Source organism: Cucurbita maxima, unplaced genomic scaffold (genome assembly GCF_002738345.1).
Source record: "Cucurbita maxima cultivar Rimu unplaced genomic scaffold, Cmax_1.0 Cma_Scf00026, whole genome shotgun sequence".
Classification (NCBI taxonomy): domain Eukaryota; kingdom Viridiplantae; phylum Streptophyta; class Magnoliopsida; order Cucurbitales; family Cucurbitaceae; genus Cucurbita; species Cucurbita maxima.
The window spans coordinates 95588-121440 of NW_019272042.1; the positions used below are offsets into that span (position 1 = coordinate 95588).

General features: G+C 37.9%; 7 protein-coding genes across 11 annotated transcripts; 3 read left to right on the forward strand and 4 right to left on the reverse strand.

The window, feature by feature from the left end:
• Nucleotides 1-3362: 3362 nt before the first annotated feature.
• On the reverse strand, nt 3363-8083 carry LOC111499072 (synaptotagmin-4-like). 2 transcript variants are annotated; one of them, XM_023150523.1, is made up of 13 exons: nt 7546-8083; nt 7309-7463; nt 6660-6761; nt 6268-6318; nt 5838-5958; nt 5418-5539; nt 5206-5304; nt 4972-5052; nt 4787-4872; nt 4472-4697; nt 4088-4252; nt 3807-4010; nt 3363-3761 (listed from the first exon to the last, which is right to left on the reverse strand). In XM_023150523.1, the coding sequence occupies exons 2-13, from the start codon at nt 7411-7413 to the stop codon at nt 3606-3608; spliced, it is 1518 nt and encodes a 505-aa protein (XP_023006291.1). In that variant the 5' UTR covers nt 7414-7463; nt 7546-8083; the 3' UTR covers nt 3363-3605. The 2 variants fall into 2 exon arrangements, with proteins under 2 accessions (XP_023006291.1, XP_023006290.1); XM_023150522.1 differs by having other exon boundaries at nt 3363-4010; nt 7546-8081.
• Nucleotides 8084-8341: 258 nt separating this feature from the next.
• Nucleotides 8342-11882, forward strand: LOC111498940. The gene is made up of 5 exons (XM_023150324.1): nt 8342-8564; nt 9371-9628; nt 9814-9919; nt 10771-10914; nt 11343-11882. Exons 2-5 carry the CDS (start codon nt 9378-9380, stop codon nt 11601-11603), a joined length of 762 nt encoding a protein of 253 aa, XP_023006092.1. The 5' UTR covers nt 8342-8564; nt 9371-9377; the 3' UTR covers nt 11604-11882.
• A 150-nt stretch (nt 11883-12032) lies between these two features.
• On the reverse strand, nt 12033-12729 carry LOC111498942. The gene has a single exon (XM_023150330.1). It carries the CDS (start codon nt 12607-12609, stop codon nt 12139-12141), a length of 471 nt encoding a protein of 156 aa, XP_023006098.1. The 5' UTR covers nt 12610-12729; the 3' UTR covers nt 12033-12138.
• Nucleotides 12730-13464: 735 nt separating this feature from the next.
• On the forward strand, nt 13465-17584 carry LOC111498941 (probable H/ACA ribonucleoprotein complex subunit 4). Of its 4 annotated transcripts, none has more exons than XM_023150325.1 (6): nt 13465-13799; nt 13869-13936; nt 14433-14656; nt 16109-16238; nt 16331-16467; nt 17195-17584. In XM_023150325.1, the coding sequence occupies exons 1-5, from the start codon at nt 13646-13648 to the stop codon at nt 16463-16465; spliced, it is 711 nt and encodes a 236-aa protein (XP_023006093.1). In that variant the 5' UTR covers nt 13465-13645; the 3' UTR covers nt 16466-16467; nt 17195-17584. The 4 variants fall into 4 exon arrangements, with proteins under 4 accessions (XP_023006093.1, XP_023006094.1, XP_023006095.1 ...); XM_023150326.1 differs by having other exon boundaries at nt 17200-17584; XM_023150327.1 differs by having other exon boundaries at nt 17254-17584.
• Nucleotides 17585-18106: 522 nt separating this feature from the next.
• LOC111498939 (fasciclin-like arabinogalactan protein 10) lies at nt 18107-19642 on the forward strand. The gene has a single exon (XM_023150323.1). It carries the CDS (start codon nt 18154-18156, stop codon nt 19420-19422), a length of 1269 nt encoding a protein of 422 aa, XP_023006091.1. The 5' UTR covers nt 18107-18153; the 3' UTR covers nt 19423-19642.
• Nucleotides 19643-20851: 1209 nt separating this feature from the next.
• On the reverse strand, nt 20852-22461 carry LOC111499035 (AT-hook motif nuclear-localized protein 22-like). Its single transcript, XM_023150477.1, has one exon. The coding sequence runs from the start codon at nt 22199-22201 to the stop codon at nt 21371-21373; it is 831 nt and encodes a 276-aa protein (XP_023006245.1). The 5' UTR covers nt 22202-22461; the 3' UTR covers nt 20852-21370.
• Nucleotides 22462-24219: 1758 nt separating this feature from the next.
• Nucleotides 24220-25476, reverse strand: LOC111498866 (LOB domain-containing protein 18-like). The gene is made up of 2 exons (XM_023150220.1): nt 25180-25476; nt 24220-24582 (listed from the first exon to the last, which is right to left on the reverse strand). The coding sequence occupies exons 1-2, from the start codon at nt 25474-25476 to the stop codon at nt 24220-24222; spliced, it is 660 nt and encodes a 219-aa protein (XP_023005988.1).
• Nucleotides 25477-25853: the final 377 nt, after the last annotated feature.

Genomic DNA, 25853 nt, shown 5'->3' on the forward strand with positions numbered 1-25853 from the left:
TTTAAAAAAGGTTTAAATTACACTTCAGATTTCTATTTGGTCCTATTGATTATGTAAATTTCAATCTAGCCCCTCTACACTTTTCTTAAATTCCAACAGTGCCCCCGCATGAACAGATATTCAAATCTTCATCGTATACGAAAATTAATAATCCAAATAAGATTAATTATTTTTTCACGCAAAAAAAATATAGAATTTAAATTACAATTTATCTATTTCATTATGAATTTTCAAGGTATTTAATAATGAGTTGTGAATTTTTAATTTCTGGGTTCGAATACGCTTCAGATAAATTTAGAGTTTATAAAAATGGATTATTTTAATTTTAATTTTAATTCTTAAACCAATATAAATTTTAACGGGACTCGCTGAGGAGAACGTGGTCTTTCTTCGACGGTGACAGACGAATGGCCTGGATTTTATGGGAGACGTGTCAGCCTCTTAATTGGTTGGTTTTCACTGTTCCGTAACCCGCATGTCAAGCGTATACGTGGGAAGCACTTAAGGTAGGAGGTGCATACAAGCGCGAATCTTATGCGCGTGGATTGACTTGTGATTCCCTAAATCAAGTACTCAATGAACCCACGTTGGTGGGATCTACGGCACTGAATTTGGCTCCTTCCCCCACGCGCCACATGTGCCGCGCGTAGAAAGTGTCCTTTTTAGTTACTTTTTTATTTGGTGGAAATTTTCGAATCTCACCAATCTCCCAACAAGTTAGAGGTTATCTTGGGAACATACCCTTCCATCGTAATCTAAGCCTCCAAAAATGTTATAATTTATTTTTATTTTACATCAATTTGTTCTTAACTATTTTCTTTTTTTCAAACATACATACATACGTTCACGGAGAAATAACCTAAAAGAAGTTTCACCTACGTGGGATTGATCTAAAGAGGAGGAAGCTAAACTCCATGGGTCAACAAAAAATGAGCGACCCCAAGGCTAGTCATTAGCCCAAAGGCGACCCGCGTGAGTTGGGTAAAGTACGAGCCACAATCGTTTTTTATTAATGAACCAGTTGGCGAGCTCCCTTTTCTCAGCGTAAAGTTATTTTATGTAATTTAAAATTATTTTTCAGAATATAAAAAACCAAACAAATAAAACGTATACATTTCTACAAATATGAAACTAAGGCTAAATTTGAAGAGAGAGAGAGATGGATGGTTATGCTGTGAAAGAAAAAAATATTATATTAAAATATTTTAAATCATAGAAGGCCGTTTAAATTCCAATCATATATTATTATAAATAACAACAATCATGAAAAAATGTGGAAAATGGAAACATCACATGCTTTTGGTCAATAACTCATTTAATATTCAAACTTCACCTTATACCTTCTTTAATCATTTCCATTTTAAAATATATTTACATATATATGAAGAAAATAAATGAAAAAAATAAATGAAATCAAAGATAGAATTCGAATCCTTAATCTACTAAATAGATTAAATTAAATTGGACATAGCTTCGTAATCATGTTTTTTTTTTTAATTATTATTCATAAAATTGTCATCTTCACACAATAACTATTTTTTTAAAAGGATATTAATCTTTTATTGAGTTGGAAAAAAATGATCATATTTACCAATTAATTTTGGAGGTAACAAATGGGTAAATATGGAAACTTGTTTTTACCACTCATTTATTTATTTATTTAATAATTTGATGTTATTGGTTTCTTTTTCTATCAAATTCTCATCATCACTAAATTGAAGTCTTTTTTTAACAATAATTGAATATTAGGAAATATGAATATCCGATTTTAAGATAAGGAGTATATTCACTTTGTTTGGTTTTTAATATAATAACATCGCTTCTTTATTGATTTTATTTTAATATGTTTTTTAATTAAAAACATGTGATAACGACGATCTTACCATTTAAATTTCTAGACAAAAATTTGTGATTTTTTTTAAAAATAAAATAAACAATAACAAATTTTAAATATTTATTAACTACTAAGTTTTTGTGCTTATATTTACCATAAAAAAAAGTATAATAATAATAATAAAAAGAGCTTCGTGAAAAGAATCTAACATTAATGAACTAAAAACAATAGATTGGTAATTTATTTGTGGGAATTCCAACAAAGAGACAGGTGGGATTCACTTCTATGCTACTTCTTGTTTTACTCTCTGTCTTGAGAAAAACAAATGATTTAAAATATATAATTTCCACATAATTTCTATTTTTAAAAATAAATTTAAAAAGTTAAATTAAAAATTAACATTTATAACTTTAAATATCATAGTTTTGTGTTTATAAAATCAACTAAATTGTAATTTAACCAAAGTTTTAAGAAAATAATAATGAGTTAATATGAGCAAATGGTAGTAGATAAGACACTGTCTCCAAAATCGATGGTCCATATATATGCTGACATGTGATACGATAAACAAAAGAATAATAAAAACATTAGATACTGAAACTACGTTTTAACCACACCAAAGAAGACCCGAGAAAGTAGTCCAAAAAAAAGAAGAGGTGGAATATTGTTTAAAGAGGTATGTGAAGGTGCATTGAGTGAGAACAAAAGGAGTAGAATCATTAAATGTGGTATATAGTAAGTTCACTTTCAACTACAAACAAAGCTACAAAAAGCCTCAATCACATTGAAGCAATGGGTTTTGTATTGTATTGCCCATTCTTCTTTAGCTTAAATGCTCACACACCCCTTCTCTGACATTCAATTTTTTAAAATGTATCAAATATTTATCTATTGGTATTTCGTGGGATCTCACATCGGTTAGAGAGAATAATCGAAACATTAGGGTGTGGAAACCTCTCCCTAACAGACGTTTTAAAAAATTTTGAGGGAAAACTTGAAAAGAAAAGTTTAAAGAGAACAATATTTACGGTAGACTTGGACTGATATAAATGGTATAAAGCCAGACACTGAGCAGTGTGTTAATCGGGACGCTGGGACCAAAGGGGTGGATTGTGAGATCCCACTTAATTAGAGAGATGAACAAATACCAACAAGGACGTGGGCAAGCGGTGGGCCTGAACTCTTACATGTGAAGGGACTTTTGATTAGACATATTGCTTAAGGTTAAGGTAGGACGTCATATCCGTTGTGTTTTCTTTGTTAAAGAGCTGCTATTCCATAAGATGCTCTTCTTTGGGATTTAGTCATTTAATGTTTTTTGGAACGTGGGGCCGAAGCATTGAATAGGAGTAGGTTCGACAGCGATGCTCTTTAAACTCATATCACTTCTTTTGCTCTTCTTTCTAACCAGTTCATGTCCTAATTATGCCTCTAACCTCCTCTTTGACTTAACCCAAGACTCCTAACTATGTCACGCAAGATGAGCTCGGACTCGTACCTCAAACAGTGTTTAGTACGAGAACCAGAATCATAGCAATAGATTACATTTATTCGAAATGATCGAGAAAAGATGCATACAAACTATTTTTTCATATGGAAGAACTTCACAAGATTAATGCAAACTTTCCCATTTCGAATATATATAAGACATGAAATCACTATGAGCTGAACGAAAAAAAAAAAAAAAAAAAGATAAAAGAATTTAGAACGATACAAACCCGGTCGATATTTCACAATTCCTAGCTGTCACACTATGCACCAACGAACATAACTACAACAGCCTTGCTCCACCATTTTCGTGCATGCTGGAAGAACTGCTCCTTCTGGAGTGACTAGATTGGCCGGTGATGGTCCGCCCCATAAACCTTCCAGCTTTGGAGAGGCCACTGCCGACAGCACCAAGGCCACTGCCAACAGCACCAAGGCCAGTACCAATGCCGCTTCCAACGATGCCGACACCGGAACCAATGCCGGTTCCCACCATACCAACTCCGGTGCCAATGCCAGTGCCCACCATGCCCACACCAGATCCAACAAAAGATGCTGCTCCCTCCAGGGCATCCATTGTGCTACCTAAAACTCCCTCCTCCTTCAGTTTCTGTCTCTCTTCAAGGATCCTCTTCTCTTCTTCCAGGGCTTTCAACTGCTCCACCTTGTTAAACTCATGGTAATGAACCTGTGCCACCACCAAACCCGAATAAAATTTGTCAAACAGCTTGTAAACAATAAGAGAAATAGTTGACCGAACTCTACCTTGATTGTAAGAGTTCCTCGATCTTTCTTGTCTTTCACTCTCAGTGTGTTGAGTGATGCAAGCAATCGCAACTCGACCTCCTTAGTGACCTCTCTTCGAAGATCAACCAGAGATAATTTTGTTATCCCCAGTTGCTTATCTTGACCAATGTCCCTATCAAAAACCTGATCAAAGTGTAAACAAATAACATTCATTACTTCAACCAATTTCAATCAACATCTGATCTGCAGCGATGGCCTATTATTTAGCCACAGACAAAAAGTAATCAGCTGCAAAATGGGCGATGACGGATAAAACCGATGCTTCCAAAGGCATATAACCATCTAGTGCAAAGCATAAGGAGAAAGAAACTGAACAAAAAAGGAGTACGAGTGCTTCAGAACCTCGAAGATAACCGACTGTGTCTCCTTGTCCTCTACAATCAGTACAAGTTCCTCGTTCCAAACAGGGTTGAGGTTGTTTTCAACTGTTTTTGTTTTGAGCTTATATAGCGGGCGAATATGCACAACAACATAAGGATCTGATTTTCCTATCATTTCCATGTTCTTCAAGTTGTTAGCTTTCACCACGGTCACAGTAAGCTTTCCTTGTGGTTTAAGCTCTAACTCACTGCAAATTAATTAAGAGAAAAACAATTGCTCAGGAAGAATGGCGGAAACCAACCAATATCATCAGTCCAAAGAGAGAAATAAGGTAACCTTAAATCGACAGGAATTCCACCAATTGGAACGACAATCCGATGGGGCCATTTGAGCATATCAGTAACAATTGTATTCACGGTATCCTGCAACACGTGACATAAGCAAATAATCAATGTAAAAAACCAAAACATATCACAGAAAGATATAAATTTAAAAATTTTAAGAAGTTCGAAGAAACTTACATCAATCATATCTGAAATTCCAGGAATAGCAGTTATGCTTCCACCAACAGCCTTCAGATTGTACAAAATTTTTGGCTCCGGCTGATTGAAAACAGAAAAATAACTAAGTAGCATTTCTTAAAGTTCAATGATTTCGAACAACAGCCAAACACTTTAAGCCATAACCCTCATCAAGGGTACAATTAAACAAACCATCACTGTCTGTAACCATATATATGGAATATCATAAAGTACCTCAGCAAGCAAGGCCACAACAACAGCAGAAATACAAGGTATCTCTTCAGCGAGTTGAAAAATAACCCGAATAACAGTAAAAACTTGAAGGTCCTTCAGCTGTAGCATAAAAAATATATAATATCGGTCAAACAAACGCATTCAAGGTCATAGCACATTAGGTAAGGAAAACTACAAAATAAACATTAAAACAACCTATATCATGCACCTACCTGAATAGGTATTGAAGCAACAAGTGCGGCTTCAACAGCTAAAATGATGCTAGGATCTCCACCCCATCGAAAATCAACATCCATTGTGATCTGACCTTTCTTTAGACTCTGAACACGTATACCTGCAAAAATAAGGAAAATCCAATACCCAAAAAAAGAGAGAATATTTTGACGAAAAGAACTCGGGTAACAATGAGTATTTCATGGACTGCACAAATGGAGATGGGCGGGCTAAGAGGGAAAGAGACAACAAGGATAGTTGGAGGAATGGGAGCTGTAGGCATATGTTAATCCGGCTGACACAAAGGACTAGCTCTCAACATATTTTCAAGAAAACAATACATCGGACAGGATCTGAGAGTGTAACCTAACTACGAACAGAATGTTGCCAACGGGAGATGCAGGATAATTAGACCATACCTTCAATTTTAGGCGCCACTGAGCCAAGAGATAATTTGCTAAACTTCAATGAAGTAATTCCTGGGGGCCTGTACTCTTCCAGCAGAGGTTCAACAGATTCCTTTATCACCAATTCTGCTGCCTGTAAGTAGGCAGACAACTTCAGGGAACTCACAAGAGCATATGGGTCATCTCAAAATGCATGATGATCAACAGTTTTCACGAAAAAAGATATTAGCATGTTCTCAATATTAAAGCAACAAACAAAGAATCTTCATTATTTCTTGGAGTTCTTAAGGAAAGTTGGATGATAAACCCAAAGAGGGTAAAATATAAACCACATTAATACAAAAACGTGATGTGTCCTTAATACTATGATCTTAGAAGAGATGTTACAAGTAGGATATTTGTAAATAAAGTTTAACACTGCAAATGTAGCGAATAAACTTACATCTGCAACAAATGGCCACATTTTGCTGAGTAGCCTGTTAAGCCATTTCACCTAAAATGATAGAACAAAAATATGATGAAAGTACAATCTCAATTTAGTAGACATACAAAAATAAAAGTGATTGAAGTATTATAATCAACGCAATTCTAAGTTTACTGCTCAAAGACAAAGAATCGTTAATAGAAATAAACCAGGTTTAACATCATGAACAATGCTCATGGGTGGAAAATTTTCAAGAAACTTAGAATCGTTAATAGAAAGAGTTTCATTGCATAACTTTGTCTTATCGACCCTCGCATGCACTATGATTTGAAAATTTAAAAACAATTCAAGTAGTGTGATAAAGCATTTCATTTGAACATAAAAAAGAGAAGCATAGAAAAAAAAGGGACCTGCTCATAAACTGGGAAGGAGATCCATTCGGGAAAATTGTCCCCACATAATTTCTTTAAATCATCTCTACTGAGAGAACCGAGAATTTTCACATCAGCGGCCTGTGCAAGGAAGTCAACAACAAACGTGTTCTCAGATAACAAAGTAATGGCCAAACTTTAGGTCCACTATAACTCATAAACAAATGTCAAAACATTTCTTTTCCAGTCAAATTGCATTATCTTTTTCTGACCACATTGATAAATTCAAATATTTCGAGAAGAAACTATGGGTGCTTTCTTAACAAATTTATAAAGAACTACAATCTCTGCTCAGGAGCCATCAATGAAAAATAAATGAAAAATAAATGAAAAGCTCCTGCAGCCATGATCCAATCAAGTCAAGCCTATGAAAGGTGACAGTCCCCAGTCCTTTTATAATAAGCATTATGACCAAATGGCAGTATATATCATAAGAAATTTGTCAAATAAGCAATGCAGTTAGCCAGAATTCAATGTATGAACAAGATATGTATATATATATATATATAATAAGCCTACCCAATCACCAAATCAGAGAAAGAAATGAACGAAAATTAACACGAGTTTGAGCAAGATAAGCTGAAGAGACTCCAAAAACATCCTAAAATACACAGAATGAACAATTTACCTTCGCAACTCTTTTGGTGCTTCTGTGCCTCGTCATGTGCTGCCACCCGGCCATCAATGCAATCCCAAAGATAACCCCCATAAAGATCCCAGCAATCAATACCATTTTCGCGGAATTCTCAACCCCAATTCCAGAAAGAAATGAAGAACAAAAAACTACAAAGAGATACAAACAATCAGATCGCAGTATAGACAACACAAATTGCAGCAACAACAACAAAACCAATAAGAAAATTACCAAACAATTGGAATAGGAAGAAGGAGAAGCAGAAACGGGAGGCGGGTCACCGAGTTTCGCGCGGTTGAGTAAAGAAAAAACAGAGGCAGATTCGTGAGAGAAAGGAAAATGGAAATGGGTCACGCTCGCACCGTTTCGAAAGGGATAATAATTAAATTCATCAAGCGCCCCTCTCTGTATAAACGCACAGATTTTATGGCTTTTCTGAAACGGTTGATTTGTTTCTTCGAATGGGTCGTTGATGTTTACAAGAGAGATATGAGAGAGAATGGGCGGTGGTATCAATGCCTTCCCGTCTCGCCCATGAGATTTGATGAATCAAGGAAAATGGTAGGACAGAGCCGGAAATCTTCACCCCTTAGTTTCACCTTCAATGCATTTAATTCAAACTTCCCATGTTCATCCGCAAGAACAAACAAAAAGGAGATCAAATCTTCGATCCTCCTCTTCCCTCTCTTAATAATTCTTTTCCCTCTTGTTTTAGTATTAAATTAAGGGAGGCTTCATCGTGTGGTACATGTTTGAGAAGTGTTGAATCATAGACAATCATATCTGTTCATGCCTAAATTTAAGAAAACTTCTACCCAAAATAATAATAATAATTCCATTTAATGCTAAAAGAGTGATATTAGAGATAATTTAAGAGAAATAAATTATTTTGATTTTTTTTTCAAAATTTCAAATTTCAAATGCCACGTCAACAATATTAAAAAAAAATGCATTTATTTTATGTTATAAATAGTTCTTTTTTTTAAAAAAAAAAAAAAAGAAAAAAAAAACCCTAAATACTATTTATTCTCCCTCCCACTCCATCTGCAGTTCAGCGCCCTTTTATCCCGTTTTTCCTTCTTCACCAATCTTCGTACCCTCTTCTCTACTACAACCACAACCCACGCCGGAACGCCATCTCCGCCGCAGTCGCATCCCCTCTCCTTCCGTTCCTCTCTTTCGATATACCCTCTAGATTTCCGGTTAAAGCTTCATCGCCCACTCTATTACTTTCTTTCTCCACTCTCTGGGTAAGTTGTAAATTTAAATTTCGATTGCATTTGATCCGCACCCATTTCAATTTTAAGTTCTTTTTCTCCTGTTCTTCTATGGTTTGTACTAAGATGCCTGAATTTTATTTTTGTATGCCACTCACCCTTCAAGTTCAATTAATTAGTGGGAGGTTGTTGAGTGAAATTCGCTCTGTGTTGTTTTAAATTTACATTTCTGGTTCTTCTATTGAAGCTATGGTTGGTCAGGATATGAATTGTTGCACTTCTTTTTTGGATGAAATATTTACAAGTTTTAGAGTTGTTGTTTGTATGTTCTAGTGTTTATAGTTTCAATATTGGGTTAGTGCCATTCTTTTGAGCAATGAATTTCTGCCATCTAAGGGAGCCTTCCTCCGATGGAAATTTCCAAAGCCTTTTTAGAGTGGAGAGCCAAATTCTTATTTACATTAAGGGAAGAGGTTGACTTTGCTCCAAGGAACAAAATGGGAGCCACCATTTTTCACAGCTTACCTCGCGAAAGAAGTTCCTTATGATTCTTTCAACATTGTTGACAATGACGACCAGTTACCATCTTGATGCCTCTTTCGCCTTGGGGTAGGCACAGATTGTTGGAGAAAAAAGAAAAAGAAGTGTTGTCATCCAATTTTGGCATTTTACATTTGAGTAGTTTTAATCTCATTGAACTCCCAAAAGCTATTTAAGTGTTGATTACATTTTCGTTTTGCATATCCTGCTAATTACAAGTTGCAGTTTATATGTGTTCCCTGAAACCATCTCTAGGATGTCTGATTATTTTCTGAAAATCTTTGTTTCTCTGAATTAAGGCGTCTTATGGATGGACAAGAGAACATACTTGAGGCCATATACGAAGAAGATGACTTGGAAAATGATGATGTTGAAATGGTCGATGTGGAAGAAGGAGAGCTCGTTGAGGGCAATATCAGTACAGAGAAAAGCAGTCTTACAGATGTCCAAGCGCCAAGTATAGATCATAGAAGTAAAAATCGTAAACGTCGGTCAAAGAAAAAGAAGAACAAAAGAAAGACATACGAGTCAGGTTCAAATGGCACTGATATTAACAGGTGAAGTGAAATTTTCTAATCATGTTGTATGCATTACACTGCACTTTCTTTAGAGTTTGTTTTTGGGGAATCCATATTAGTTTTGTGAAGCAAATAAGGATAGATTAATAGATTGATTAGTAGCCATTAAGAAATAGCAATTTTTTCCCTGACTTCTATATTATGCTGATTTTTGTTTCTTTCAGGTTTGTGTTGGATGCATGCAGACGTTTGAAAGAGAAAAAATCATATATGGTGTACACTGCTGTAGGCTGTCTGGGAGTCTCTGCATTAAGTGAATTTATCAAAGAGGTAATTATTATCTTTTTTGAACCTGATAGAAGAATACTTTTTTTGCTTGAGTGATGAAAATTTATGAATAATCCATCATTGTTAGTTTGAAAACTTTTCTTCTGGTTTTCTATGTTTTGTTTGGAAATGAACCGAATTGACAAACCCTATCTAACCAAACCACGTCAACAAGTTTTTGACTGGGCTGCCTAATTATGGCCATCCAGTCTCGACTCCAGTAAGTATCATACCGCATAGTCACTCTTCATATTTAATCAGTATTATTTCCTACCCTTGCAGATTCTGTTGCTGAAGCTATTTGCTCCTTTTAAACCTTGTTCTCTGAGCTGTGAACCATCTTGGCTGGACTACTGCATCTGTGCTATATAAGTTGATGTTGTTTTCCCAGCATTTTTTGGTTATGATCTCTGTAAGATATTTGTACTTTATACAGAAACTTTAGCATTATCACAATTCACAATCCCTCTTTTCCATCCACTTCCCTGAAACCACTACTCCACCTGATTATTCTTACTGATCTAGGCTTTGTTGAAATGTGCTGGGAAGTTTTTAACAACACGTACTTTTTAACAAGTTTTTAACTAAAATATGCAGCTCAGTTGTGCATGTCCTATCATATTTTTGATCTTAGGGTTTGAGATTTGCTTTCATATGTGGGCTCTTGAAAATCTGTTTTCACTTCTAAAAAATTATAACCATTTATTGCCTTGTTTTGCCCTTTTGAGTTACTGATGTTGCTTCACTAATCTGTGGTTGATTTTTCTTGTAATTGTTTTAGCACTTCCCTTCCTACGATATGACACCATATGTTCTATGTTCTATTTATACAAGTTGACATGTTGGAACTCCAGGTCAATGCAGTTCAGGCTTGTGGAGGTCAGATGACTGCAGATGGCAGGCGCTTTCGAACTGGAGGTGGCATATTATGGAGCATCATCAAAACCCGGGAACCAAATGCCTATAAAGAAATTATGAAACGAGCGAAAGAGTTTGAGGTATTTAACAAAACCTTTTTGACATCGTGGTGTATTCCATGTTCTTTCCAATTGAATGTGCAACTCTTATTTTGGTCGCATAGAAAAATACTATCAATGTTCCTAGAGGAGACTCTTAAAGGATTTTTAATTGTCATGGCAAACGTTTCATCTTTCTGAATCTTTCATCTTATTCAGAGTGGCCTTAGTTCGCTAGGGAGCCTATATCTAATGACATTTCTCAAATTGTTGAGCTCATTTACTATCTGTTTTTCTTTCTTAGTTTCTTTGTTCTTGAAATTCATGCTTATGTTAGAATATGTCAAAATCCAATTTCTTCTGATGATCCTATCCGTGAAGCTAATCCTTCATTGATTATTTCTATTTTGGTAGCATGAATGATAATCATCGCGATCATACGTTTTTTTGTTTATTTCATGATGGAGCAGAAACAATTTAAGCAACCAAATATCCGACGGGAGGCTACAGAAATTGGGAAAGCAAGTTCTCAGGAAGTTCTTCACCTGTTCTCACAAGGAGCTTCTCAAGATCAACCAGATAGCATCCAAAGCCTTACTCCTTTGCAGAATCAATCTAAAGAATCAAATTCCGAAGAAAAACGATCATCTGTTCTCGAAAGATTAAGAGTACCAGTTTCGTATGACGACGACATTCTTCGAGAGAATCCAAAAGAGGAAGATACAACTTGATTGTGGTTAGGATCTTCCCATTTTTTGAACAATTACTGTTGGTTTCTACTAGCTCATGTCTAACAAAGTCAACAGTGTTTACCTTTAAAAAAAAATGAGGCAGAAGAATGTTTTACAAGCTGTGAGTTTGTTCCGTTTATTTTCAGTGGCTTTAGGCTACTTTGGTTGAAGGCTTGAGCGCTTTGGTTCTACATGTGAGGATGGAATTGGCACATAGAAAGAAAATGGATTTATTGGGTTACAAATGGAAAAAGGTTTTGCAATTGCTTTGACATTATATTCCTCCCTTTATCATTCTCTGTCGTTGAATGTCTCTACACTAAAATCACACCCCCTCAAACTTAGAAGTTCGTAGATTTGACATATTTTGAGATAAGTAGAAGTTCTTTGATTAAAATGAGCTCAGACTCTTTAATATTATAATCTCGTCTCTATTGATATCAATGAACTGGAAGTATATATATCTATATATTACAAAACTGCCACACAGAGGACAGGGAGGGAAGCCTGTGATCTCGAATCTGACCTCGGCCGTCTAGCAGAGTAGCAGCAACACCATCACCGCGATGAAGAAGAAATCTCGGCGTGAGTTAGCGATGGTTTTGTGGCTGCCGTTGTTCTTTGTTTGAGGAATCATCAATGGAGGCATCTGAACCGAATTGGAATCCGGCGGCGTCGCATAAGGAGGTGGAGGCGGCTGATTCAGGCTTGGCGGCAAACCGAGCCCGGTATTGACCTGGATCTCGAAGGCCATACCTTCTTGACATTGAACTCCGTCATTGGCGTCGGAGAAGAAGTAGTTCGAACCTTTGATGGTCAGTGGCACTTGAATGATCAATGGCTTGTTGAAGTCGGTATCTCCGCCATTGTACTGAAGCGTGTCGTTATCGGAGGCGTCGTCGAAGGAGCAGCTCTGGAATGCCGTCAAGTTGTAGGACTGGATCACGGTGTGATTCGAATTCGTTCTGAAGACTGCAATTAATAAGACAAGCGAAACAATGACCATGAAGTTCTGTTAGTTAATTGATTGATAAGAGAGAGCAATACCCGTAGTCGGATTATCGAATTCAGATTGCGAAATAGAAATCTAGATTTTGAGCACAAATCTGAACTAATGAAGAGAAAATAGCAGAAATCCATTGGTTTAGTTGATCTAAGCAACCGAAACACATTTATTCCTGAACCATGAAGGCAGTAATGTATAGTTGAAGAGAAATTAGTGAAGCAAGAAGACGATTACGAACATATAATCTAAAGGAGGAGAAGAGAGATTGAGCTTACCCAGGAGGAGTAATTGGCGGCGGAAATGTTCTTGGTGGCGTTGAAGAACCAACCTGCAGGGCCACCGACTGTGTGATTAGAATAAGCCGTCGGAGGGGTTTGAGATGCCGCCGCCGTGATCAAGAGAGCGCCGAGCGCCGTGAACGCTGCCGTCTCCACCGCCATCGATGTTGGAGTGTCCGAATGTGAGAAATGAGACAGCTGTGGTGAGAAATTTGGGAGTATTAGTGCTTTTTTATATTCGACTGGAAAACAAATAGTATGAAAGCAATTGTCTTTTTTAGGTGAAGCTTAAATTGAAATTGTTTGTCGCTAAAAAGTTCGAATGCAAGGGGAAAAAACTCGAGGCTAAAGAGATGAGATTTGTAGCAATTTGAAGCAAATAATTATTGCATTTTCTCCAAATAGCTTATTTTTTTACTCTCAAACTCTTACTTATTAGACCATGATTCTTCTTTTTATCATATGCTTTTCTATTTATTCTCCCCCTAGTAAAAATTATTATTATTTTTTTTTTTTTAATATTCAGTGGGTGAGGGCATACAAGTCATTTCACTTTCAAATTCTTTTTTTAACTATACTTTTCTCATTTCCTTTTTATTTTTCCCTTGATTTTGCCCTCGCAAACCTACGTTGTTTTCTGCCTCTCATAAAACGCCATCGGCAGAGTTCCCTCCGGTCTTTTTCGGCGGCGGCGCTTGCAGCTGTACTCCGGTTTCCAACTCCGACGTAGGGTTGTAAATTTTATTCTCGGGAGAGAGATGGGTGGCAAAGGACTACGGAGGAGAGAGCGGAATTACAGAGCCGCACATGGAGGCTATGATCGTCTCCCACCGCCGCCGAACGCTTCCCAAGTCGATACTCTACCTTCCAAACTCCGCAAATTAATGTCCTTCACTTCCCCTCGACCTCAAGGTTTGTTTATTTGTTTGTCGATGAGTTTCTTTTATTTCAGGCTATAATCTCCTCCCCTGGTGCTTACAGAGTCTGAGAAGGTCTCGGAGGATGTTCAGCGTAAGCGCAAGAGAGAAGCCGTTGATACTACTGAAAAGGTAATTGGTATTTTTCTTTAATTCTTCTCTGTCTCAGATTAGTATGTTTGCAGTTATCGGGTTTTACTTGAATTATTTTGTCTTAGGGCTTATACTGGACAAGGTGACAGAGGATTGGCATTGTATCATTTAGTATTTCAGTCTCTAACCAATGTTGTTGTTGTAAGTTCGGGTGCAAGAAAGTTGAGATTAGTATCACTAGGCATCCCAAGTATTTTCGTTTCATCATCTTCTTCTTTGGTTGCCGTTGCCCTTGTCTTACCGCGTACCTGGTTTGGCGTTAGAGTAGAAGATATATATTAGTAGTTTCTATTGTTTAGTAAATGGCTTATTCTGTTATTTTATCCGGCGTGGTTACGAGGTTAAGCTTACTCCCCCTGAATGGGGATGCAAAATTTCTCGTGTTAAGTTTGCCTGCTTGAAGACCTTGATAACGGCATTACATGCTTATAGTCTGTGTTACTCGGTTGTAGTTTGACTTCCACGTTCTATACAGAAATACCATCCAAAAGAAGCTCCGGGAAAATCTGACTTAAAGAGCAAAGGAAATGGTGGAAATTCACAAATGCCTCAACTTACGGGGAGTGATGATGACGTTCAAAGCAAGTCCACTGAGAAGAAAAACAAAAAACGAAAGAAAAAGCAGGTTACTGACCTTCGTTTTGAAGACTTGTCGGAGAATTCAAATCGACGTTTAAAGAAACGGGAACGCCAAAAAAAGTAAGCATTTTACTGCACCTCAAAAATTTGTTCCCTTACCTTTTGTGAGGTTGCATGTTTTTTTTACTATTGAGATGACTTGTTCATTTTGCATTTTTATTCCAATTACATCTCCATAAGTGAAAATAAAACAAATAAGTTTTGAACGTATTGCTTAAATGATGAAGAGAAACGTCCAGAAATTGCAATGTCCCAATGTTTTCCTTTTGGTAGTGACATAATTTGGCTATCTGAGAGGACCCTATCTACCTCATTTTTGTCAACTTGGTGCCCAAGGAAAGTTTTGAGCAATTTGATTATACAAGGTGCTTTTTATTTCAATCATAGCAATGTGATAGGCTGTAATGAGACTTATGCGAGCAAGAGGCATCATGAAGTATTGCATGCACAAAGGAGACTAGTTAGAAGGGTTCATGGTTATTTCAGGGAGTGAGAACGAGGAAATTTTTTGTATGAGGGGAATATGTGTTTGAAGGGAAAATCGGAGAGAAAGAAGTAGTAGTGCTAATTGATAGGGAAGCAATCTAAAAAATTTTATCCAAAAAAAGTTATTCAGGAGGATGGTTTTAGGAATACCTTTAGGGCTGGTGTTGGAAATATTATTAAGGATATTAAGATATAAGGGTATATTAGGGAGGTGATGTAGGAAACAATTGTTTTGTTAGACTTTGAGTTTTTGAAGCAGTCTTTTCAAATATTTTAACTATATTCTTCAAGTATTTCGAAAATATTTCTGTTCTATTTACTCTATCAATATTGGTACTAGAACACTTGACCTGGAAGTGAAAAAATACTGGATGGAATAAAAAGTGATATTAGAGCAATCTCTCCAATTTGAGCATTGAAATCGAAATTAATGGGGGAAGAAACTATCTTAATTCATTTTAAGGAGCCTGCATGCAAACGAAAGACAGTCAACCAATGTTCAATCTGAAAGATTGTTGGCAGTTTCGAAATTAGAGCAATCGAATTGGCATCAAAATTGATACTTGGGGGGAAGAAACTATCTAAGTACATAAGGGCTGGCATGCAAACGATAGACAATCAACCAATATTCAATCTGAGAAATTGTTGGCAATTGCAAAGGAAGGATGATGGAGGGTTCTCAAAGGAAGCATACAAGGGAAGAATGAGGTTGGGTACAGAGTAAAAGCAAGGAATTTGTAAGTAATTCAGAGAGATGGAGGGACTCTCAAATATAATTCCAATGTTTCAACCAGTTTTCTTATGGTTTTCTAGAAGTATATCCTAATCCTCTGGTTTTTCAATTGAACTTAAGGCTATTACAGAATTATGCACTAGTTTATCTACCCATTTTCAGTATTCGAATCGTGGTCATTTCGATTGCATTTGTCATGTACCATGTTATAGTAGGTCTGTTGTAGAAACTTGATGAACTGGGAAGCATTTGTTCCCTTTATTTAACTGATCCATTACGTTTATTTCTAATAGATATCACGAGGCTAAGAAAAATAAACACAAAAAAGGCATATCAGACGAGGATCTAGACTTCCCAAGACATGAAAAAATAAAATTTGGTGACGTGGTTGAAGCTCCATTGAAGTTGACTGCAGTTCCGAAGGTAACATCTACCTCTACATGGTCAAGTTAAATGATAAATGAACACTCCCATTTGGGTACTTGACAATTTTGTTGTTCCTATGTTTCATATAGGCGTTTAAATCTGCACAAGTTGCTTCTCAAGAGAGGAAGCGATTGCAGGCTATAACTGAATATAGAAACCGCAAGGGATGGACCTCAAGGCCAGGGTTGCAAATACCTTCAATGACAATATCACCAGCTGTTTAATTGTAAGTTTACAATCATTCCGTTCCCTTTGTTTCCTTTTACAAGAGTCTGAACTACATTTAGTTGTTAAAGCTTAGCCTCTTAATTTTCTGAAGTATATACAATCAATAGAAACAAAATGTGACTGTGTGGCTGTATTTGGATTCTAATTTACCCTCTATGCTTTCATCACATTGTATTAAGATCTATGCCATCATCTCATTGCTTCAAGTCTCAAAGTTAATATTACCTTTCACATTTTATGCATCATGGTTAAATTTTTTAAAAAAATTACCCTTCAATTGTCCCTATACATCTTCAGAAATTTGATATTTTATAAACTTTTCAAAATTACTACTGAAGTAGAAATCTCTTAGAATTTCTTACTAAAATTGGGACTTGAAATAGTGTGTAAGTGACCTTGAATGAAATCACTGCCACACTATTTCAAGTTTCATTTTCGTCTAAAATTCTTAAGAATTTGTACTCCTAGTATAATTTTGAAACGATGACTATGTAAGGTCAAGAGTATTAATGTTGTAACTTTTAAAAGTATAGTTGTGACATTTTTTATCTTTCATAATTTAGCCATGAATATTTGAAACTAGGATATATAATGTGCCTTGTGTGTCTGTTTGCTAGAATATGACTATCTTTTAAAAATTATTTTGAGCTCCTCTTCCAAAACAACCTGGAAAACTTGAAATAGAATCGTGATGAAACTCTTTTCGAACTGGCATCTTTGAATAGCTCAGCATTCTTAGTTGGCAGCTGGATTTGCATTAATGGTGGTGGTTGTGTTGGGGCAGCAGCAGATTTTGTTCCATTAGGGGTGCGATAAGCTGGCAATGGGATTCTCTCGCCGCATCACTAGCCCCAAAGAGTTGCTGGAGAGTTATGAGAATATTGTCTAAAAGGGAAGATTTGTTCTAAAAATTACCAAGCAATCGACTCAGAAACCAAAGGTCAGATTCTGAAAATCTTATCAGAAACAGATTCTGTGACGAAAGCTAACCCCGTCTTATGCTCTTCTTTTACTTCATATGAGATTAATAGGTTTCTTTTTATCGTTTATTGATGTATGAATTTGATAAAACATCAGGTATTTGTAATTGAATTATAATGGTAACGTAAAGTCTATTTGTTACGCATTTGAACATTCATACTGAAGTTAAAAAAAATAAAAGAAAAATGTTTGAATGAGCACAAGATCTTAAAGTTTGAAATAGAGTTAAAAATATTATCATTATTGTTAGTTATATGTAAAGCATTTCACAACAAAATTGAAAATGAAACAGAAAAATAAAAAAGAATAATGAAAAGAAAAACTCCCACCAAAGAACCCAACTCTCAACGTTCTTCTCTGTTTACGGTTGAGAATGTGACCGTTGCCCCCGCCCCCCACAAAAAAAGACATTTTAATAACTACTGCAAGTGGTAAGCTCCGGGACAAAAGGGTAATTCCGCCTAAAGTACGAGAAAGCAAGAAGCCACCTCTGTGCCATACGCCAAGCACATAAACCACTTTTGTTATTTCCAGCTGTGTACAAAAGCGCCTTGCCTCCTTTTTCCTACATTCCCCAAAATACCCTTAACTGTAGTTAACTTCCCTTTAACCCTAGTTGGCTACCCTTTTATACCCTCTCCACTCCCTTAACCCCCCGTTCTTTCCTACTCCACCTCCGTCTGTTTCTCCTCTCCCTGTTCCCATGGCGGCCTCCAAATCCCTTTTCTTCTTCCTCGCCCTCGCGGCAGCCACTGCCGCCTCCGCCCACAATATTACAGACATTCTTAAGAACTTCCCTGAGTATAGCGATTACAGCAACTACCTGCAGCAGACGAGACTCGCCGACGAGATTAACAGCCGGCAGACCATCACCATCCTCGTTGTCTCCAATGGCGCTCTCTCCTCCGTTGTAGCCAAACATCCTCTCTCCGTCATCAAAAACTTCCTCAGTCTCCACATTGTCCTGGACTACTACGATCCTGCGAAACTCCACAAGATCTCCAACGGAACCACTCTCTCCACCACGCTCTACCAGACAACTGGCCACGCGCCTGGAAATCTAGGTTTCGTCAACATTACCGATCTCCAGGGCGGTAAGGTCGCATTCGGCTCCGCTGCGCCTGGATCTAAACTCGATTCGAGTTACACGAAGTCGGTTAAGCAGATTCCGTACAACATTTCGGTTATTGAGATCAGTGCGCCGATAATCGCGCCGGGGATTTTGACGGCTCCGGCTCCATCGGCTTCCGATGTTAACATCACGGCTTTGCTCGAGAAAGCCGGATGTAAGACGTTTGCGTCGCTGCTTGTTTCGAATGGTGTGATCAAGACTTACGAATCGGCGGTTGAGAAAGGATTGACCATATTTGCGCCAAACGACGAAGCGTTCAAGGCAGACGGAGTTCCAGATCTGAGTAAACTCACGAATGCTGAAGTTGTTTCGCTTCTTCTATACCATGCTCTGGCCGCTTACTCTCCCATCGGCGCCTTGAAGACGACTAAGGATCCAATCGACACTCTGGCTACTAGCGGTGCCGGCAAGTTCGACATTACGACGACTACGGCCGGGGATGCGGTTACTCTCCATACCGGAGTTGGATCCTCGAGAATCGCCGATACAGTCCTCGACGCGACTCCGCTCGCTATTTTCAGCGTCGATAGTCTGTTACTTCCTTCGGAGTTGTTCGGAAAGTCTCCTTCGCCTGCGCCAGCACCTGAACCTGTGAGCTCTCCTACCCCCACGCCGTCTCTGGCTCCAAGTCCGAGTCCTAGCGCGAAGGCTCCGTCTCCGTTCGCCGCGTCCCCGCCTGCTCCTCCTTCCGAGACGCCGGAAGGTTCGCCGGCCAATGCACCTAGCGCTGAGGCGCAAACCAGTACTCCTGGAAGCTCCGCCGTTCACGTGAAAGCTTCCGCCGTTGCCGTTGTCGCTGCCGTTGCTACCACCATGTTTTCCTCTCTACTCTTGTCCTAAATCGTAATTCTCCTCTAGCATCAGTCTCTTCGTTTATTGTATTTTATTTTTTGAATTGGGACTTTATTTGATATAATTTATTTTTGGATTTATTAGTATTTTCTGAATACACCTTTGTAGAGAGAGTGAGCGAGCGGCAGCGTGTGTAGTAGTGGTCCCCACGGCTGCTGGTTTGGTTTGGAGAAATGGACTCTTCCTACTCTTATAATTTTCTCTTTCATTTCTTCAATTTTCACATTTTCGAAATTTTTAGGATACGTTTTAACCCGGCCCATAATTTTGTGGACAAATTTCTAATTATTATTTTGTTTTAATTCAATTTGTACTAATTTACCCACAAATTTTAACATAAGAGAAGGTAAAAAGTGATGTAAATTTACTGCTTAATCAATTGATTAATTGTAGTGAGATAAGATTAGTATTATTAGAGCGTTTACGAATAAATTCTTTCTGGGCCTCAGCCCAACAGAAACTAAACTATGCTCCGTAGATATTAGGAAGCCCAATACCATGACTCTCCTCCTATATGAAATTTGCAGCGGACTTTCGGTTCACCACAATCAAGACCCGTGCTCCCTTTTATGGGAGAGCCGAGATAAAATGTACGGACTGTTCTTAGTTTTTCTCCCCGCAGTATTGAAATTTGACAACATTCCAACTGATCAAACCAAAAGAACATCCATCCATTCCCCCATCTTTACTTGTACGTGTTGTAATGATAAGAACGATAGCCTAATCCCAGATTTTGTAGGAATCTGAAAACCCCAGGCTTCCACGTGGGTTAGCTTAGCCACCAAAACGCATAGAATAATGTATGCAAAGGCTACTTCACTTTATTAGAATCTCAACAATTTTATAGAAATGTACGAACATTGAGATCGGTGTAAGGGCTGCCTGCCCATCGTCATAATTATCCGAATAATCTTGTATAGGAAGTGAAGTTGGTGAGTGAAAAAGAGGAGAATGTGGGTTGTTTGAGTACGACCTCAAACAAATTCTCCTTCCACTTCCACGCCCTAAGAGAGGGCATATACCACAATCAGGCTATCCGATACTTCTTAAGAGTGAAAACTATCCCCACAGACCAAGTCCGTTTGGTTCTCACTTCACATGCATCCTAAACGAACGCCCAACACAAAACCTACTTAATCATGAAATTTTTACGATTTAGTCACTGAAAAGGAAAATTACACGTTATTGGTATATATATAATAACTTTTATTTATGCGGAGTCTTTCTTAATTATCCTATCATCTCACTCAAATTTTTGGGTGGACGTGGAATTCAATTTTTAGTTTTGAGAGCACCAGCAATGGCTAGGGTTTAGAATGAAAATAATAATAATAAAAAAGGGGGGGGGGGGGGGGAAATAGAGAGAGAGAAAGAGAATTTTAACGCATACTGAAAGTGAATGAAGACGGGTCTGGTTTGTTGCCTCGAAAAGGAGCTGTTTTCACACACCTTTGCACGTGTGACCCAATGCCCAATGCTCCTCTTTCTCTCTCTCTCTCTCTCTCTCTACAAACCCTAATTTTCTCTCTCCTCCATCCCCAGTTTTCAGAACAAAAATACCTCAAAATCTGACCTCATTCCCCCTTCTACATCGGATTCTCCACCTCCCCATTTCCCCATTCTCCGGCCGCCGCCCTCCGCCATCTTCTCCGGTGGCTTTGAAAAAATTAAGAACAAACCCTAATAACATAACAACTAAAAAATTAACATAATTTAGTTAAGACATAATGATTAATAGGTAGGATTTTTGACATCCTTCTTCTAATTCCACAATAATTACCTTCATTTTTCATCATTTTCTATGTTCCAATTAAAACACAAACTGAAATCGCACACATAAAGGAGAACACAAGTTAATTTAGAGATGATAATAAAAAGTAAATTCCAAGTCATAAAAAGAAAAGAAATTTCATCAAACCCCCAAAAGATTATGTTTTCAAAACGGTGGCCGACCTCCTCCCCAATACGCCGCCTCCGCCGCCGCTAATTGGCATGAAGAATTCACACCATCAAACAATCCCCCATTCAGATCCCCCAACAATTGCGGCGGCGGCGGTGCTGCCTGTTCTCCCGCCATCTCCGCCGCCGGTGAAGTTTCGTCTTCCTCGTCAATGGGTAGCCGTTCATATGCAGCATTTCCAAATGAAGCTGCCATAATAATCACCGGACCGGACGCCAGAAGTGGGCCGATTACATTCCCGCCGACGACCTGCCCCTGCCCCTGCCCCTGCCCCTGCCCACCGGCTAAGTAGACGGTCAGCCCGGAGGCGGCAGGGGGAGCCGGCGGCGGGAGGAAGGAGCCGGATAGGGAGAGAATTTCAAATCTGCCATGTAAGGAGATGACAGCGGCGGGTGAGGCTGGCTGTCGGAGAGTGAGGTTGGCGACGGTTCCAGTGGCGCTTAAAATACAAACGCCGCGCTGACGCCTACGCGCGAAGGCGGCGAGGGTATGCACGATGTCGGAGGCGGTGGAGATTTCGATGAGATGAGATCTGAGGGCGTTGGCGCTGTCTCTAGTGATTATAATGGGTGGCTTTGGCTTGTTTTTGGAACCAGCTGGTCGGCCACGTGGGCGTCGAGAAGAAGAATTGGATAATTCCTTAGTCTCCGCCGCGGTGATGGGATTTTCCTCCTCCCTATCCCTTTTAGCTCCGCCGCTTTGGTCGTCATGGGAGTTTTGGCGGTGGTGGAGATGAAGACCCTTGGAGAGGAAAGGAGGGGGAAGAGGGCGAGTGTGGGGTGTAATTCTATCCATATCAAACTCCATCAAACAAATCTCTCTTTTTTTTCTTCTCCTCTTGTTTTGGGTAATTGGGTTGAATTGATTTGAATCTTGCAGAGGGGTTTGTGATGATTTTGGTGAGGAAAAAGAGATGGGCAAATTGAAGAACCTAAATCATCACATATTCCATCTCCTTCTTCATCGTGTTGTGGGTACCCATGGATGACCAAATTTTGGAGTTTGGGGAGTGTTTTGGGGTCGAGGGTTTGGGGAGGGGGGTGAATGAAGAAGAACGTAAAGGGAGGGACACCAATTTGAACATAACTCAACTTATTACACATCAAACAAACGAGAAGGAAGGAAACCGAGAGGGATGTGGAATAATAATAATAAATTTTGTGTATGAGGGCGCTAAGGGATTAGGTCTAAGGGAATGGATGGATGGATGATGGGGCTTTGGGTTTGGTTTTGGTTTGTGGCAGAACGGCGTGCGCATGGGCGGTGCGCATGGGCCCACTCCCTCTTCTTTCTCTTGGAACATGGAACATACAGCATACAAACATACAACGTGCATATCACACCCTTCAATCCCACCTTAATTCTCACTCAAACAATTATTATGTGTCCCTCAATCATGCAAATTTTGAATGGACCAAACCTTAATTGGGTGAATTTTAAGAACAAAATGCAAATTTTAAATGGTCTCAATTAATAATAATGTATATGGAGATTTTGAGCGACAAATTATTGAAATAATGTGAAAAAAATTAAATTAAAGGACAGGTGAAGAGCTGAAGCTTGTAACCGTTGACAAAGATGTTTGGATGCTTTTCATCAAACAAATCAAAACCCATTATCTTAAACTAAACAAAATACTATACCAACTTTTTTAAGATTGTTGTCTAAACAACTTCCTTTCAACCTAACTTCAATGTTTTATAATCGAGTTGGAGCGAATAACTTTACAATTGAACGTATAATTAGGTTATCCAATTCATGAACTAACTTTAGTGCCCTTTTCATCAAAGTTTAGTCATATAATATAAATTATAATTATAGAAAGGGCTGAAGAGCATCAAGACACTATTTTTTATAGCATACACAGCCGACTAAATTCCTGGGGTGCCATGTGTTTGGATAGGGATTGGTTTACAATTAGTTATCGTTATTTAATTTTGTTTCCTTAAACCATTATTTTAATTACAATTAGTTTGCTTAATTAGGTGAGGTGTCAACTTTTTTGAAATCTTCGAGGTTAGATCCTTTCAATTTTGTTGCATTTGATTAACACCATCCTTGGGCTTGATGAACTCGTGCGATAATTTCAGTCCAACTGTTAATGAGTAATTTTTCTTTACTCTAAGATATAGTAATATTGTCGCTCACAACCCAACTACACTCGAGTAAAGAAAGTACATGAATGAACCAATACCACATATAAATGAGAGCGATCCTCGTAATATTATCCAGAGAATTGAAAGGCCCAAGCAGTTAAAATGGGATAAAGGGAGCCCAAGCTCAGTTCATGCAAGGCTCGGCCCAACATAGGGGAAACAGAAAGACCATTTCATAATTTTATTTTTATAGTTTTTACAAATAATTCAAAATTATAGAAAAAGGATATTTTCAAAATTTAAATTTAGATTTGAGATATTGACATAAATATAATAATATTATTAAATTTAGATTTGATAATATTATTGGTTACAAATATATTTTATTATCTAATGATATATTAGAAAGATATCCAATTAGCCGCTTAAATATAATTTGTGGATAAATCTATTTTTTAAGAGTTTTTCAAAAATAGTTTTTAAATTAATTTAAATCTTTTTAGTGGTTTTTATTTATCAATATTAAAAATACTTTCTATCATTTTAAATTATTTGACAAGCTACACTAAATACAAATTAAATTCTCCAGTCAAATTTATTTGAAAGAGAAAAAAAAAAAACAAAAAAACAAATTCAAGCACCCATCAATTTTCCACTAAAATTTTTGACAAAAGAGAAATCAAGGAGGCAAGGATTAATTTTTTTATAAAAAAAAAAAAACAAAAGGTTTCATTTAGAGAGCGATGGCTGCGACGAGGCATCGGAGCACGGCGGACCGCCATGTCTATGGAGGAGTGCGCGGGCCAGGGCTTGAAGATCGCCCTCTCCCGCCGTTGTGGATGAACCGCCAGCAACTCCACTGGAGAACTGGCGATGGTCGAGCCGCTGCTGTTGCATGGCCCATGCAGGCTGAGCCATTGGGTCAAAGAGGGACGACAAGTCGTAAGTGACCGGCAGGGAGGAAGCCGACGGCAGGTCTGAGATGGACACCTGTGGTTGCGCCGCAAAATTTGGCGGCGGAGGCGGCGACGGAAGCTCCAGTGTTGCTAGATGGGCTTGAAGGTACGACAGCTCGGCTTGTAAACTCGCCACCTACAAAGTTAAACATTTTAAGCTTCTAATTCAATCTTACAGCACTGTGAAACAATTGTAAGCTTTTTCCCTTTCTTTTCAAGTATATAAAGATTATGTTAGAAAATATAAAATTATATATTTTTTTAAAAAATTCATTTTTGTACTATTTACAAAGAAAAAAAAAATACAAATTTACCTACCATACTGTTAATAGTACATAGATATTTACGTAGTAGGTATTGCTAATATGCAGTATACATATTAGGTATAAAAAATAAATAAAACGTTATAAGAAACAAAATACAAAGATTAATAAAAAGGAATAAAATGTTTTGGATTAGAAACAGTGACAAGAAGCTGAAAATTGGGGAAACATAGGAAATAAATCTTGTCCCTCTAATAAAAAGCTTAACTTTAAGGCAGTAGACCGCCCGATTCCTTAATAACTGCAAAAATCATAATTTAAAACAAGAAAAAAAAATTACCCATTTAATTTAAGGGCATAGGAACCGTAATTAGATCCCATTTGAAGAAGTGATTAAAATTGGGAAAGTAGAAGCATTTATTTGAATAATAAATAAATAAATAAAAGGAAAATAGTTGAGTTGAATTGACCTGTTGTTGGAGAGCGAAGATGTGAGCGACGCAGCCATAGACAGGGTCTCGAAGGCGGGCTTGAGACTCGTAGCAAATGGTGACGACAGCATCGAGGCGCTTGTGAACCGGGATATGAAGGAGGAGCTTGGACACATTGCTGGCTCCAAACACCTTGTGCACCGCGGCGAAGTGCCCTGCGCCTTGCTCCGAGTCGAAGTAAGGCGCAAATATGCAACCAGGAATACACTTTCTTCTCAAAAACTTGCACGCCCCACATGGGCCGCCGCCGCCGCTAGTACCAGGGTTGGCACTCATTATATTATAGGGGATAGGAAGTAAAGATTGTAGATGGAGATGGGCGAATGAAAGAAAAGGGAGAAGAGGGTTACTTAGGGTTTGGTGGGAAATTGTAGGGAGAGGGGAATGGGCTGAGAGTTAAAGAGGTAGAAGAATCAGCAGCTTGCGTGAAGCAAAGATGCGACAAGGCCTATGCCTAAAATTTGGGACATTTCTCCTTTTTCTTTTTTTCCTTTTTTCTTTTAATTTTGGGCGAGTATTTATGGGTTGAATTTTATCCCATCCATACACAACATACATTTTTATGTTTGGATGCAGCTATAAAATGTTACGAGTTACTTCCAACTTATTTTTAATTTATTTTTAACTACTTCGAATTAATATATTATCATAAA